Below are 13,214 nucleotides of genomic sequence, written 5' to 3'. Positions count from 1 at the left end.
AAAATAATCACACACAAAAACATTATGAAATATTCTAACCTTAATCTGCTGTAAAAAGCAGGTCCGAAGGCCTTTTAAGCACGATTCCGGCTCTAAGCATCCGTAGTACTTTGAGCTTCGTTTGTGTAAGTATGTCATATTTAGTGGTCGAAATCCAATCTGTGATCAACTTTCGGCGCTTCTCGTCACCACTGCATCTTCTTCGACGGCATACGCCGATTGTTATTATTGCCTCGTTAATAGTACACAAAAAAATAACATCTGATCGCTAAACGGCATGATGTCGGCGCAGTCCCATCTTGCAATGGGCCGTCTGTTCGTCACGCAATACTGTGTCATGGACATTTTTTTAGGGGGTGATAGGCGGGTGTGGGAAAGGTTGAATATGCGGAAATGCTTGATTTAATACTTTATGACAAGTACGTACTCGAGCCAGCAACAACAACAACAACAACAACAACAAGTACAGTGATATCTTTTGGCAGACAAGATAAAGCACACGTACTGTCAGTTGCTAAGCGTTTGGTACAGTGTAATGCAACTGTTCGCGAATTCGGTTGCTCGCGCGGGGTTGGTTGTAATACCGGGGGTGGAAGGAGGATATAAATCTTTACTAAACAAGTAGAGTTTTTAAGTAGTTATTCCCTTTTTAACTGTAAAACCGAAAACGAAGAGAAAAACTCGCGTCTAGTTTTTTGGGGGGTGAGGGGGTGGGGGCCGGGGGGTTCTTGGTTGTTTGGTTAGCAAAGTTTAATTTTTTTTTTTACAAAGATACCTAACCAAATATCGCATGTCCTGTATAAATGGTTAATGATAGAAGTAACGATAAGTTTTGATTTTTTTTCGTGATCGAGTGGCAACTTAATAAAAACATTGCATCGCAATTTCTTTTCGCCCTACGGTAAATCTGCGTGACCTGTGGCTTCGGGTGGTCATTCGTCAACCTGTAACAAAGTACTTTCTTGGGGTGCCGTTTTGAACATACTGTCGAATTCATGATGTCTAAATTCAACAATAATTAATTTGAAGTTAAAACGAAATTAAAACATGTTAAAAAAACTCAGTGCTAAAACTCTTTGCTAAAAAGAAGGATCAGCAAATTGCTATGGCAATTCGGCGTGTGAAAAAATCGCCAAATTTAATTTAGTGGCTTCCTAAGTAAACAAAACCTTGGTCGTGCTAGTTATTGGCACCGTCTGTTTGCTTAAAGGCAGCGCGTGAATAATTTTTGCAAAGTTCAGTTTATTTCACTGGAAATGGAACGTTGTTGTTCTTTTAAGGCCCTTGTTCGTGGAGTTTGCGGTTTTGATTCTAAAGATCGAAAGCGTCACACTGAAATCGCTCCTCTACTGTCGTGTGAGAAGGACATCAGCAGTCACAAGTCCCAGTATTAATTTAGTTAACTCTAACATGACTCTTTCCCGTGAAAAACCAAACTTCAGAAGCTAGCTATTTGTTTGGTGTTTTCAAGGCAGCTCTTGAAAACTTCGTTAAGGCCCAAAACCGAAAAATAACAATCTATTCAAGGGGAGGAAAAGCGTTCCTTGCCGACACAAATAACGGCTAACCGCACACGGCAAAACACAAATCTTTATAAAATCGCTTTACTAATACTTAAACAAAAAGTTCAGTTTTAAGATACCTTATTTTCGTTTAGCTGGGCGTTTATTTTAGCTGATATAATTTAGGTACCCTATCTAAGGATCACACCCGGAACACATTGCCAAATATACCCTACTTATGGATCGAGAACCTCAAGAAATATTCCCTATCCCGGAGTTTTCATAACCTGCGACCAGGAGTTATTTTTCTCGCGGTGGAGAAAGCCTGATCGCAGGTTCGAGTTTTCAGAGCAACTCTCACCCGGACGATCACACTTTACGACCTGATACTGGGTTCAAACCATTTACTTCTTAACTATATTAAGACTGTAAAACGAAGTTTTCAAGAGCTGCCTTATAAACTTATGAAGTTTGGTTTTTCACGGGAAAGAGTCATGTTAGAGTTAATAAATACTGGGACTTGTGACTGCTGATGTCCTTCTCACACGACAGTAGAGGAGCGATTTCAGTGTGACGCTTTCGATCTTTAGAATCAAAACCGCAAACTCCACGAACAAGGGCCTTAAAAGAACAACAACCTTCCATTTCCAGTGAAATAAACTGAACTTTGAAATAACCGGTATGCAATGCATACTAAGGCGAGGACGTTCCAGTAAACAAGACAGTATGTTAAAAATTCCAGACAAAGAACTGAGAAGGGACCTTTCGGGCTTCGTTTTTTTGTTGTCCTATTTCAGACTGTTACATCACTCTTGAGAATCACTACTTTCAAATTCAGAAAAAATTCTCTTGGTATTCAGCATCATGTGATTTTGAAATGGGCTACTTACACTGACAAAGCCAAAAATGTCTATTGAGTGAAAATGCGAGTCCAAAATGTGTGATTTACAGCAAGGAGCCCAAATGTGTGACCACTTTTAATGAATTCACATTCTTTCGTGCAAGGCAAATTGTTAGTACATTAAAAGTGGTCACCCTTTTGGGCTCCTCACTGTAAGTCGAAAGTTGAGACACTGAGACATTTGCTATAAAAGGGGGGGGGGGGAATGGGTTTGTCAGGTAAATAAAATTTTAAAATACAGTACTTTGTTTCCGGTGGTGTTTTTAGTTGTGCATTCCAAGGAAAGGTTAGTTTCTAACCAATGTTACTGTAATTAATAAAAGGCAAATTGTAAGCTGCTTTGATCACAAAATTGGCACGATTTAATTCATACAACTCTAATAAGATGTCTTTTATCACGACTTTTCACAATGGAAGGCAACATATTTTGTAACTTTACTAGACAGCTAGGAAACTTCCACAACTTTGGCAAGAATAAAATGTCTTGAAATGTATCTAGATTGCCTCTTGTTTAAATGTGGCTTAAAGTTGTCTGCACTGACTGTACAATCTGTAATGTAAATTTTGTGCAGTAAGTCCAAAAACTTAATATCACTTAAAACACGCAGTGCAAGCTTAAGGAAGTACAAGTTTCCAGGAAGTAAAGTTGATATAGCATCTTGATTTACTCTTGTTAAATTTAAATGGGGCTGAAAGTTGTTTGCACTTTCTGTACAATTTGTGATGCAAGTAAGTCCAATAAGTCCAACATCTTGATACAGTACATGTGGAGTCTAGGAAGTAGAGTTGATACAGTGGTTTGCCAGTAATGAATTTGAATTGAGTCTTTCAGTAGCAAATCCAGAGATGTTTTACACAGTTTATTTTTTTAACTTAGGTGTTATTGCTACATGGTTTTCGCTGTGTTTTTTTTTTAAATATATCTGCCATTCATAGTGAGGATTGGGCTTCTATATATTGCATAGAGGCAGAATAGAGGCCAATAACCAGTTCCAGTCAAAGCAGTTCCAATGCAATAGCCACATTCACACATTCATGCTGCTTCTTGACAAAGTGCAGATTAAACATATTGAAGCAATTAGGACAAAACACAGCTGTCAGTGGATTCTTTGAAAACTGTATTTTGGATGTTTTCTGTTGTTTTTTAATTCTGTTCTGTAAACATAATAAAAGAAAGAATCAATTGTTAAAATTGATTGCAACATTGCAACAATTTATTGCAACATAAGTAGTTACTTAAAATTTTCTTTTTTCTGAAACACATCTTTCTACATGTACACTATGCTTCTTAAATCATTTACTAGTTATTATGGTCTACAAAAATGTATATACTCTTTTTTGGTTGCTATTAAACCACCCAGCTTTAAGGTCACTTTAGTGTGTCTTGAGAACACCAGTTTGGACTCTTGATTTATCAGTATTTATTTAGATTTGTATAAATGTGATCAATTGTAGTTCTTTTGTCAGTGGTAAAGCCTGAAATAAGTTTGTTTCTATCCATATTTTACAATCACTTGTTTATAATTATTTACTGCTGCTTTGCACACCATTATTAAGATCAATGTTGAAATCTGACCTAGTAGTATACGAAAACGTTCTGTTGACAGAAGGGATCGCGAATGAAGCTCTCTCAATGCTTAGTAATCTATAAATTCCAGCAAATTAAATATAACAACATCTAGCAGATATTTAGCCTTTTAAAATCGTTATTTCGATTCCATAAATACTTTGTCCATTATGTTATTCAATAAAGTACATGTACAAGCAAACTGATATAAATTTTTGATCGCTCACCTCAGCAGTTGTGGCAATATATTCTTCTGCACTTCTCCTCTTCAGTTAAAGCTCAGGTTACAATGTCGCCAGTAGTTCAGATCACAAATATATCAATCCTGATGTTTAATTAGCCGTGTTTATATTGCTTTCAATGCTTTATATCCAGTTCAACTTCAGTCTTGAAAGGCAAAGGTCTGCCGAAACAGCACTCGCCAGCTGACTCCAAGCTCGTAAACCACAATTTAGTTCGGTGTGTCGATAAGGTTTTTGTGTACTATGATATCTCAATATGTTTGTAAGTGAGCGCAATTTAAGCTACTAATCTTACTTCGAGTCAAGGCTTCTGGCTGCGAAAAAGTCTCGAATAACCAAGATGGCGGAGGAAAACAATCTCAAGCCATATTCTTAGTTACCAATCCCCCTCGGTTCGAATCATCACATCGCCCGTTGTAAACCCAACCAATTTATCGCTTCATAACATAAGGCTCGAGACTAACGTCCTCGCCTAAAAATTGTTCACGCGCAGCCTTTAAGCAAACAGACGGTGCCAATAACTAGCACGACCAAGGTTTTGTTTACTTAGGAAGCCACTAAATTAAATTTGGCGATTTTTTCACACGCCGAATTGCCATAGCAATTTGCTTATATCCTTTTTAGCAAAGAGTTTTAGCACTAAGTTTTTTTAACATGTTTGAATTTCTTAAATTCAAATTATTATTGTTGAATTTAGAATCATATTCGAAGTATGTTCAAAGCACCCCAAAAGTATTTTTAAGGTTGACGATGAACCAGCACAGTCCCAGATTTACCGTAGGCGAAAAAAGATTGCGATGCAATGTTTTTATTAGGTGCCACTCATAAAAAAAAAATTATGGTTACTTCTATCATAAATTTATAAGACTGCGATATTTGGTTAGGTATCTTTTAAAACTTTGCTAACAACCAACCAACAAAACCCCCCGGCCCCCACCCCCTCACTCCCCCCCCCCCCAAAAAAAAAAAAAAAAAAAAAAATAGAGCGAGTTTTCTCTCGTCGGTCTACAGTAAAAAGGAAAACTACTTAAAAACTCTACTTGTTTAGTAAGATTTATATCCTCCTTCCACCCCCGGTTTACACCACCCCGGGAGAACCGATTCGCGAACAGTTGCATTACACTGTACCAAACGCTTAGCAACTGACAGTACGTGTGCTTTATCTTGTCTGCCAAAAGATATCACTGTACTTGTTGTTGTTGTTGTTGTTGTTGCTGGCTCGAGTACGTACTTGTCATAAAGTATTAAATCAAGCATTTCCGCATATTCAACCTTTCCCACACCCGCCTATCACCCCCTAAAAAAATGTCCATGACACAGTATTGCGTGACGAACAGACGGCCCATTGCAAGATGGGACTGCGCCGACATCATGCCGTTTAGCGATCAGATGTTATTTTTTTGTGTACTATTAACGAGGCAATAATAACAATCGGCGTATGCCGTCGAAGAAGATGCAGTGGTGACGAGAAGCGCCGAAAGTTGATCACAGATTGGATTTCGACCACTAAATATGACATACTTACACAAACGAAGCTCAAAGTACTACGGATGCTTAGAGCCGGAATCGTGCTTAAAAGGCCTTCGGACCTGCTTTTTACAGCAGATTAAGGTTAGAATATTTCATATGTTTTTGTGTGTGATTATTTTGACCCAAAATGGGTTAAGACTTGTGCACGGATTGAAATATTCATGTCATTCATGTCTGACCCGTAACTTCAAAGTTGACCGCGGAAGGAAAACGAAGCTCAGATGCGACGAATGATAAGAGCCGTAATCATGCTAAAATGGCCTTCGAACCTACCTTTTACAGCAGATAAAGGTTAGAAAATTAATATTTTTTTTCATATGCTTGATTTGGTCTTTAATGGGTTAGGACTTGGAACACGGAACAAAAATTATTTCTGACCCGTAACTTCAAAGTTGACCGCGGAAGGTCAAATATTTGCATATTTAACCGAATTCGAAAAGATCTCACGTCGCTTTTAATCATTTGCCCGGAGAAATTTTTACAGGGATTTATACACCATTCTTCTAACATTCAACCACCAGAAGCTTAAACGATTTGAAGGTTTCGCACATGGTGAAAATTAATTTTATTTACCAAGTACTTTTACGGCAGTGAATTGTATGCCTTCGAAATAAAATTATTTTGTCTACAAAGAACAACGCAATATTTCCCAAAATCATTTCAGTAGATGTTTAAAGATTGCTAAATATGGTTTGAGTGTTTAAAAGACGGTAGAGTGATTTGTTTTTGCACGCGAGGCTCTCAAACTCGTGCAAAAATCATGAATAATTTAGCGCCTCAAATGACGATTTTAACGGATTTTTGTTATTTGCATTTTTCTTTAAAATAAAAGGATATTCAATCGAAAGAACTATACAGTGATTTAAGTTATACCCTAGCCTATCTAACATAAAAGTATGAAAGAAATCGAAGTTCCATCCTCTTGCCGCGAAATCGAGAAATTGTCTGATTCTTAGAGACCGGCATTCTTAAAACTAAAACAACAATTCTGAATTACAATCCAAGGGGGCACAGGTTTCCCCTGCAGCTATGTATAAACGAAAAATTAAACAAACAAATAAACATGCAGTCGTAGTAAAAACTTATGATAATAACTACAGTGAATCCCCGATATAACTATCCTCGATATAACGATATTCCCGATATAATGATGATTATTATATTCATTCAAAATATTTCTCTGTTTCTGATTGGCTTTCAATCCCCGGTTAATTCCAGCTAACCGGCTAGCGCCGACCAAATTTGGAAGAAATTCCAATTATTGGACGATTGACGTTATTAAAATGACGTCAATCGTAAAATGACGTCAATCGTCCAATATCAAAAATTAATGGATCACAACCTCGTTCCCAAGTTTGATTAACAGATCGCAACCGCGTTCCCAAGAACCGCTGACGTCACGCGACTGAACGGCTTTGCTGCCGAGCAGAATGGCCGCTAGATTTGAGCATCACGAAGAGGTAAAATTTTAAAGTTATTAGAAGACAAGGAAAGTCAAAACACGGAAAAAGCAACGAAGGGGAGTCGATCGATTTTGAAAGCGTATCTTCAAGAGGAAAAGATCCCTGATCCAGCCACAGCGGAGGACTTGGAGCGGTTTTATGAAAATTCTACGTCGAAGTAAGCAAGAACGATGGAAACCTGTACTCGAAAACATCGCTTTGTGTCATCAGATTTAACTTCAATAGACACTTCAAGCAAGTGCTAAATATCGACATTATAAAGGACAAGAAATTTAATGAAGACGGTAACCGAGTTTTTGAAGTTTAAATCAAATTTAAAGGCGAACGTTGTTGTGTATTTGTGTACTTTGCCTACGTACTGTCAAAACCCTATTAAATTCATTTTGTGTATTTGGAGCTCTGGAAATAATTTGAATGAATAATAAAACAATTATTAAATATTCTATGTCCCGGCAAAAGTTACAGTAAAATGTATGGGACGGAACCCCGATATAACGATCTTCGATATAACGATATTCCCGATATACCGATGAGAATTTAGCGGACCGAACGTAAAATCCTCCTGATATAACGATATTATCAGTACACCGTCACATTTTATTTGCAGAACATCGAATTTAATGCAATAGCATTACGGTAATCGAGTCATCTCTAACGTGTCTAAAAACAGCTTTGTCCGATGATATACGAAAATGATACTGTGTTCTAAGCCTTCTTATCAAAATTATTCTCTTCATCCTTCTCTGATATGCAGTAAAAAGTACTTGTTAGGTTTTCCCCGATATAACGATATTTTCGGTTATTTTACGGCCATATCGTTATATCGGAAGTTTCGATATAACGATTCCTCGATATAACGATATTATTCTACTGCTTCCTTGGCATATCGTTAAATCGGGGTTCCACTGTATGAGATAGTGATCTAGACTAACGCTTATTATCCGCTAGCGATCTAATAAGGTAACAACAATCTTCACTTTTTGAAAAAAGGCAAAAGAGAACATAAATCTTACATTTCATGACAAAAAAGAAACTGGTAAGACAACATAATAATGGAATTCATTTCTGAAAGCAGTGGCCACCAGGCTAAGGCGTGTAAGGTATGGAGCGTACTTCGTCTCCAACCAATTATGCGATTTTGGGATTTAGTTCTAAAGCGTGCTTTACATGGCACTCGCCCCTTTTGGATGCGCACCGTCACACTGTTCACATCGCTTCGCTCTTAGTGAATTATACAATTATTCGCCTCCTTCCCTTCCGCCCGCTTCTGGATAACAGTCGCAGTTTACCTATAGCTGGTTTTCACTCTCACGCCGCGAAAAAACAAAACTAAAACTATTTAGTAAAAAATATCAAGAATATTACAGGTTGAAGAAAACTACTATATAGTAACTACTTTTCCAAGTCTCGGGTCTGTACGGTATTCCGTACTCGAGTTATCCATCAAAACTGATGTTTCACGCAAATTTAGAGAACAGTATAGAACGCCATGTTGGAGCCCAGCTTGGGCTGCAACATGGTGGCCGGAAATCAACAAAAACATCTGGCATTCACTTCTGCTACAAAAAGCGGTCAGATCACCTTCATGAACAAGAAGACATTCAGATAAACACTTCTCACAAAACCTCAACTATTCAGATTGCAAAAATCACAACAAGATGAATCACTTTTTTTTAAGTATACGTGACAGCCTTCTGGAGGCCATCTTTGATCTAGTGTGGCGTGAAACTACGAAATTCAAAATGTTCTATCTTAAAGACGGCGAATGCTATCGAGCTAAAAATCTTCAACAAGATATAAATTTAGGACGTCTAATAGCCAGTGAAGGATAAAAACTCAGGGGTCTTGCGATTCTGGATTTGAGAATTTTGATGACGTCATGTGAAAACCAAGAATATATTTGTGCTTTAGTGTTTTATTTACGATTTTAGTATCGATTTAGTAGGTGGCGGTTTCACCCACCTTTGCTAAGGAGATATTTGTTTAGTGTATATCGTCAGATTTCGTCACCTTTGGTGGTCAAATGTACCTCAATCAGAGTCTCTGTATTTGATAAAGTAGCCCTCGACAAATGAGTGCAACGTCAAACAGAGCTCTCGATCGCATATCCTTTTTCTCTATATATATTGCTTAAAAATGCCGTGCTATTAAAAAAACTTACATATGAACCGGCTAATATCAGTTACTGAAAGTACATTCGACCAAGCTCTTAAGTTGTGCATTTCTCTTACCCGACTGTAGTCATGGAGACAAAGGCCCACCAAAATCCTTCGTACGAGCCTTTAGTAAATGAACGAGGGAATTCCTCTTCATTAAAGTATGTTTCCTGAAAGAAAACAGATAAAGACTTTTAAATTTCCTGTACTAATCGTTAAATCAGCCGTCTTCATTTCTTTACTGTCACCATCTTCGATCTCTACGTCATGCCTGTGTAATTGGACAGTACGCGTCATTTTGCGCGCGCTGTTGTTGTACATTTGTTAAGTAGACTGTTATGTTTTTGAGTATTCATAAAGACCATTCAACCAAATGTTTGTTTCTTTCTCAAATTTTGTTATAGTTTTAATTAATTGGTAACAGGACTTCGTGTCGTCCAATTCTGTCTGTAATCATACTCGTGATTAAACAAATAGGACTCCCACTTCGCGGTCGTCCGATTTTGTTAATCACTCGTATGATTACAGACCGAATTGGACTCCAGTCAGTCCTATTACCATTATTAACCATTAGGTCACCGTGTCTTGTAATTCCTAGTTGAGACATCTGCATTTTAAAAATGGGGATAATTCTGCGTTCGAGACGTAAGCAATGATGACGTCACGTAAAATTATTGCATGTGACATAATAATAAGAAGCCTTTTGAGCCTCAGAAACCTAGCAAACCCACACAGCAGTCAAACGCCACGCGCGTGCGCTTATTCCCGCCAAAACTACTCCAACCTTCTCCGTACAAAGTCTTAAATTTTCGGAAAGCTTTCGCTTTTAATCCAGAAGTTAACACCGTCCCTGGAAAGTTAAGGTTTATACGCCGCATATGGATTGGAAATTTGATAATTGGTCTTCACTGAGTTTCCTATCATGAAATTTTCCATCATCGTGCTATTTCTATAACAATTTTCTTCCAAAAGTTTGCAAACTTTCGAGTCAAATTCTTGAAAAAGTTCGAGACGCCAAAAAACCGAAAGGGGACGTCATTTTTGCATTTGACTGCTGTGAATAGCGAACCACCGTCGTACATACCAGAATCCATACAAAGATTCCTGAGATTCCAGCGATGAGAAGAGTGAACACAACTATGGGCCAGACGCTTACAAGCAAGGCTGCAAAGACGATATCATTCATTTTTCGGTTGAAATTCTTGACGTCCATAATTAGCGAATATTCTACAGATTTTATGAATACTTCGAAATGCATATTTGGTCCTGTGTAGCTTTCATCACTCATATTCTTCTTTCGTGGGCTTGATATCGGGAAGGCAAGATCTGTCTTATTTTCCTCTATGTCCGAGAAGAAACTCGCCGTGTCATTGAATACCTTCATTCTGAAGACACTCGCGGATAATCGGCATTCGGGAGATTTAATAAAACAATTCTTGATAATCTTGTGTAGGTATAGTCCCAATATGCCTTTCACTTTTCCGGATTCAAACTCCGTGTACGGAGGATCAATAAGAACCGATACCGTTAATCCAGTTTTAGGAACTGAACAATTAGCTCCTCCTTCCGGGTCCATTAGAAGAACGGGCCTCCAAAGCATAACAGTGTTACCAATGAAAAATGTGATCAGCGCTAGCTTCATTTTCTGTGGGACAGCTCTTTTGGAGCTTCAAACTGCAAAGAAAATAAATACAAACTTATAGCTTTCTAGGAATGGGACTTTTTAATCACATTTTTAATAAGAATTTGACAGTTACTGTAATAATTACAAAGTTCGTGGATCATCATCATCATCATCATTTTTTTGCCACTTCAGAATTAAACATACAAATTAAAATAACTTAAAAAGATAGGGCGAGGAGACCTCCAAGAAACCACAAGGCTTATGGGGGAGGCCACCTCGGGTTAGCAATAAGTTTGTAATTTAGCTGTGAATGTGCAGCTAGGCCAATTTCAGACTCATTTTATTAGAAATTTAATCATTTTTTTTCTTAAAAGAAGAAAAGCTACTCGAACCAGTGATCGATTCTGGTAGAGAATTCCAAATTTTTGGACCCTGGAAAAGTATTGTAAACTGCTTTAGATTTGTACGACAGTGATGTGGTCGATAACACTTGGCTATTCTTGTATCATAACTGTGTATTTAACTACTAGTAGAAAAAAAATTGAGAAACATCGGGGGTCAATAATTGGTTATGATAGTAAAACATAAATTTAGCTATTTGCAATGCATTGACTTGGAAGATATCTAAGATGCCCAGTCTAGCAACTAAGGGGGCAGAATGGTCTCGATAGTCTGAGTTGGTAATAGCTCACACAGCACGTCGTCGCACTTTCGTCCTAGCCAGCGTAGCTTGGCGTTCTAGTCAGTCAGTGAGAGCGAGAAAACGAGCGAACGCCAAGCTACGCTGGCTATTTCGTCCCTGCCAAGGGACTCTGCAGAGACCTTTCTGCTTTCAATCGGCAAACTCGTCGAGCATCTCACTCAAACTCCCGACTGCACAAAACCACGAGTGATAATTGACAATAACGAGTTGACAGTTATTGTGATAATTACAAAGCTCGTGGCTAGTCTGACGCAGCGTTTTGTCCCTGCCAAGTTACTCTTTAGAGTCCTTTCTGCTTTGAATTGACAAACTCGTTTAGCTTCACGCTTAATTGTTATATTGTTATATTTCAGTTACTTTAAACAGGACCCCTTTGATAACAGTTGGATAGCACTGCTCTGTAATGTTGCCCCCGATTTCTCGAGCCTCCCGGTTTTTTTGTTTCCCCTGGAGGCTCGAGAAATCAGGATTCTACTGTATTCCAAGCAAATACAGATATGTCCAGGATTGACTGCTAATGAGATGCATGTTCTTCATGACAGGCATCACAAAGTGTCCTTATTAATAAAAATTCACCAAAACACACCAAAATTTGTCAAATATGAAGTAATATAGAAATGTCAAATAACACAGTCAAACATGAAGTACTCATTAAACAATACCTGCGTTCAATCCTGGACATAAGTGAGCAAATAAAAGTCTTGAGATAATAAAAGGAGAGAGGAAATTAAAAGGACAAAAATGTTTCTGACCAGTCGAAGATAAAGTCCACTTAGAAGCAATCGAAAGGTTACTAAAACCAAAATAGAGTGCATGCTAGGAATCCGTCCTTCCTGGTGTGTTTTTTGGTCGGATGTCGAAGAGTCAAGAGCAGAGAACAGGAGTACTATGGACTGTGTACCAACACAAGCAAGTCGAGAACCCCTGAAAGTTAATATCGTGTCATGTTGTCATTGTCACCATCATGATCAGGTCATGTTGCTAAGTAACAGTGACGAAAAGCGTGGTTCAAGCAATTCCAAAAGATTCACCAAATGTCTCGAACAAATTGGAAAAAAATATGGATTTTGCAAAAAAGTACTGTTTTCTTTTTTTTTTCTCGGAAGAGAAACTGTCAATAAACGTCAAAACTTTTTAATAACTTTCTTTAAAAAAAGTAGCACTTATAAAATTTCGGAAGATTGCCGAAGATTACCGAAGATTTCCGAGTCAGATCTGAAGATGTTTCCACTTAATATCGATAAACTTTGGCTCGTTCACCATTAAAACATGGCGAACTTGTTAGTACGCGATTGGTGAAAAATTATCGTAATTTTACATACGTCGAGATACTGTTTTTCTCGGTGATCGAAATCCCAATAGACAACCGCAGTTTATATAATAAACTTGATTAAATCGAAAATACACTTAATAAAACTACTGTAAACCAATCTCTACTGCCTTCAAAAAAATCATTTGGGAAATACCTGTTTTTCGTTATGAAATATCGGCATTTAAAAAGCTAAAAATGGTGAAAATACCAAATC

At 37.8% G+C, this 13,214-nt stretch overlaps 1 protein-coding gene and 1 long non-coding RNA gene across 2 annotated transcripts in view; both read right to left on the bottom strand.

Moving 5' to 3' along the window:
- Positions 1-13,214, bottom strand: part of LOC144645874 (uncharacterized) — a 29,889-nt gene that overhangs the window by 11,291 nt on the left and 5,384 nt on the right. The window contains exons 3-4 of the mRNA XM_078505401.1: positions 10,446-11,035; positions 9,437-9,531 (exon numbers count right to left, since the gene is read on the bottom strand). Of these exons, the coding sequence (XP_078361527.1) occupies positions 9,437-9,531; positions 10,446-11,003 (653 nt within the window). The 5' untranslated portion in view covers positions 11,004-11,035. The remainder of the gene's footprint in view (positions 1-9,436; positions 9,532-10,445; positions 11,036-13,214) is intronic.
- On the bottom strand, positions 3,034-4,685 carry LOC144647019 (uncharacterized). The gene is made up of 2 exons (XR_013569508.1): positions 4,198-4,685; positions 3,034-3,558 (listed from the first exon to the last, which is right to left on the bottom strand). It is a non-coding gene; the product is annotated as an uncharacterized LOC144647019 (long non-coding RNA).

The sequence above is a fragment of the Oculina patagonica genome, chromosome 3, assembly GCF_052425735.1.
Source record: "Oculina patagonica isolate OP01 chromosome 3, crgOcupat, whole genome shotgun sequence".
NCBI lineage: Eukaryota > Metazoa > Cnidaria > Anthozoa > Scleractinia > Oculinidae > Oculina > Oculina patagonica.
The sequence above is the reverse complement of the archived record's forward strand: the minus strand, read 5'-3'. Positions and strand labels throughout refer to the sequence as shown.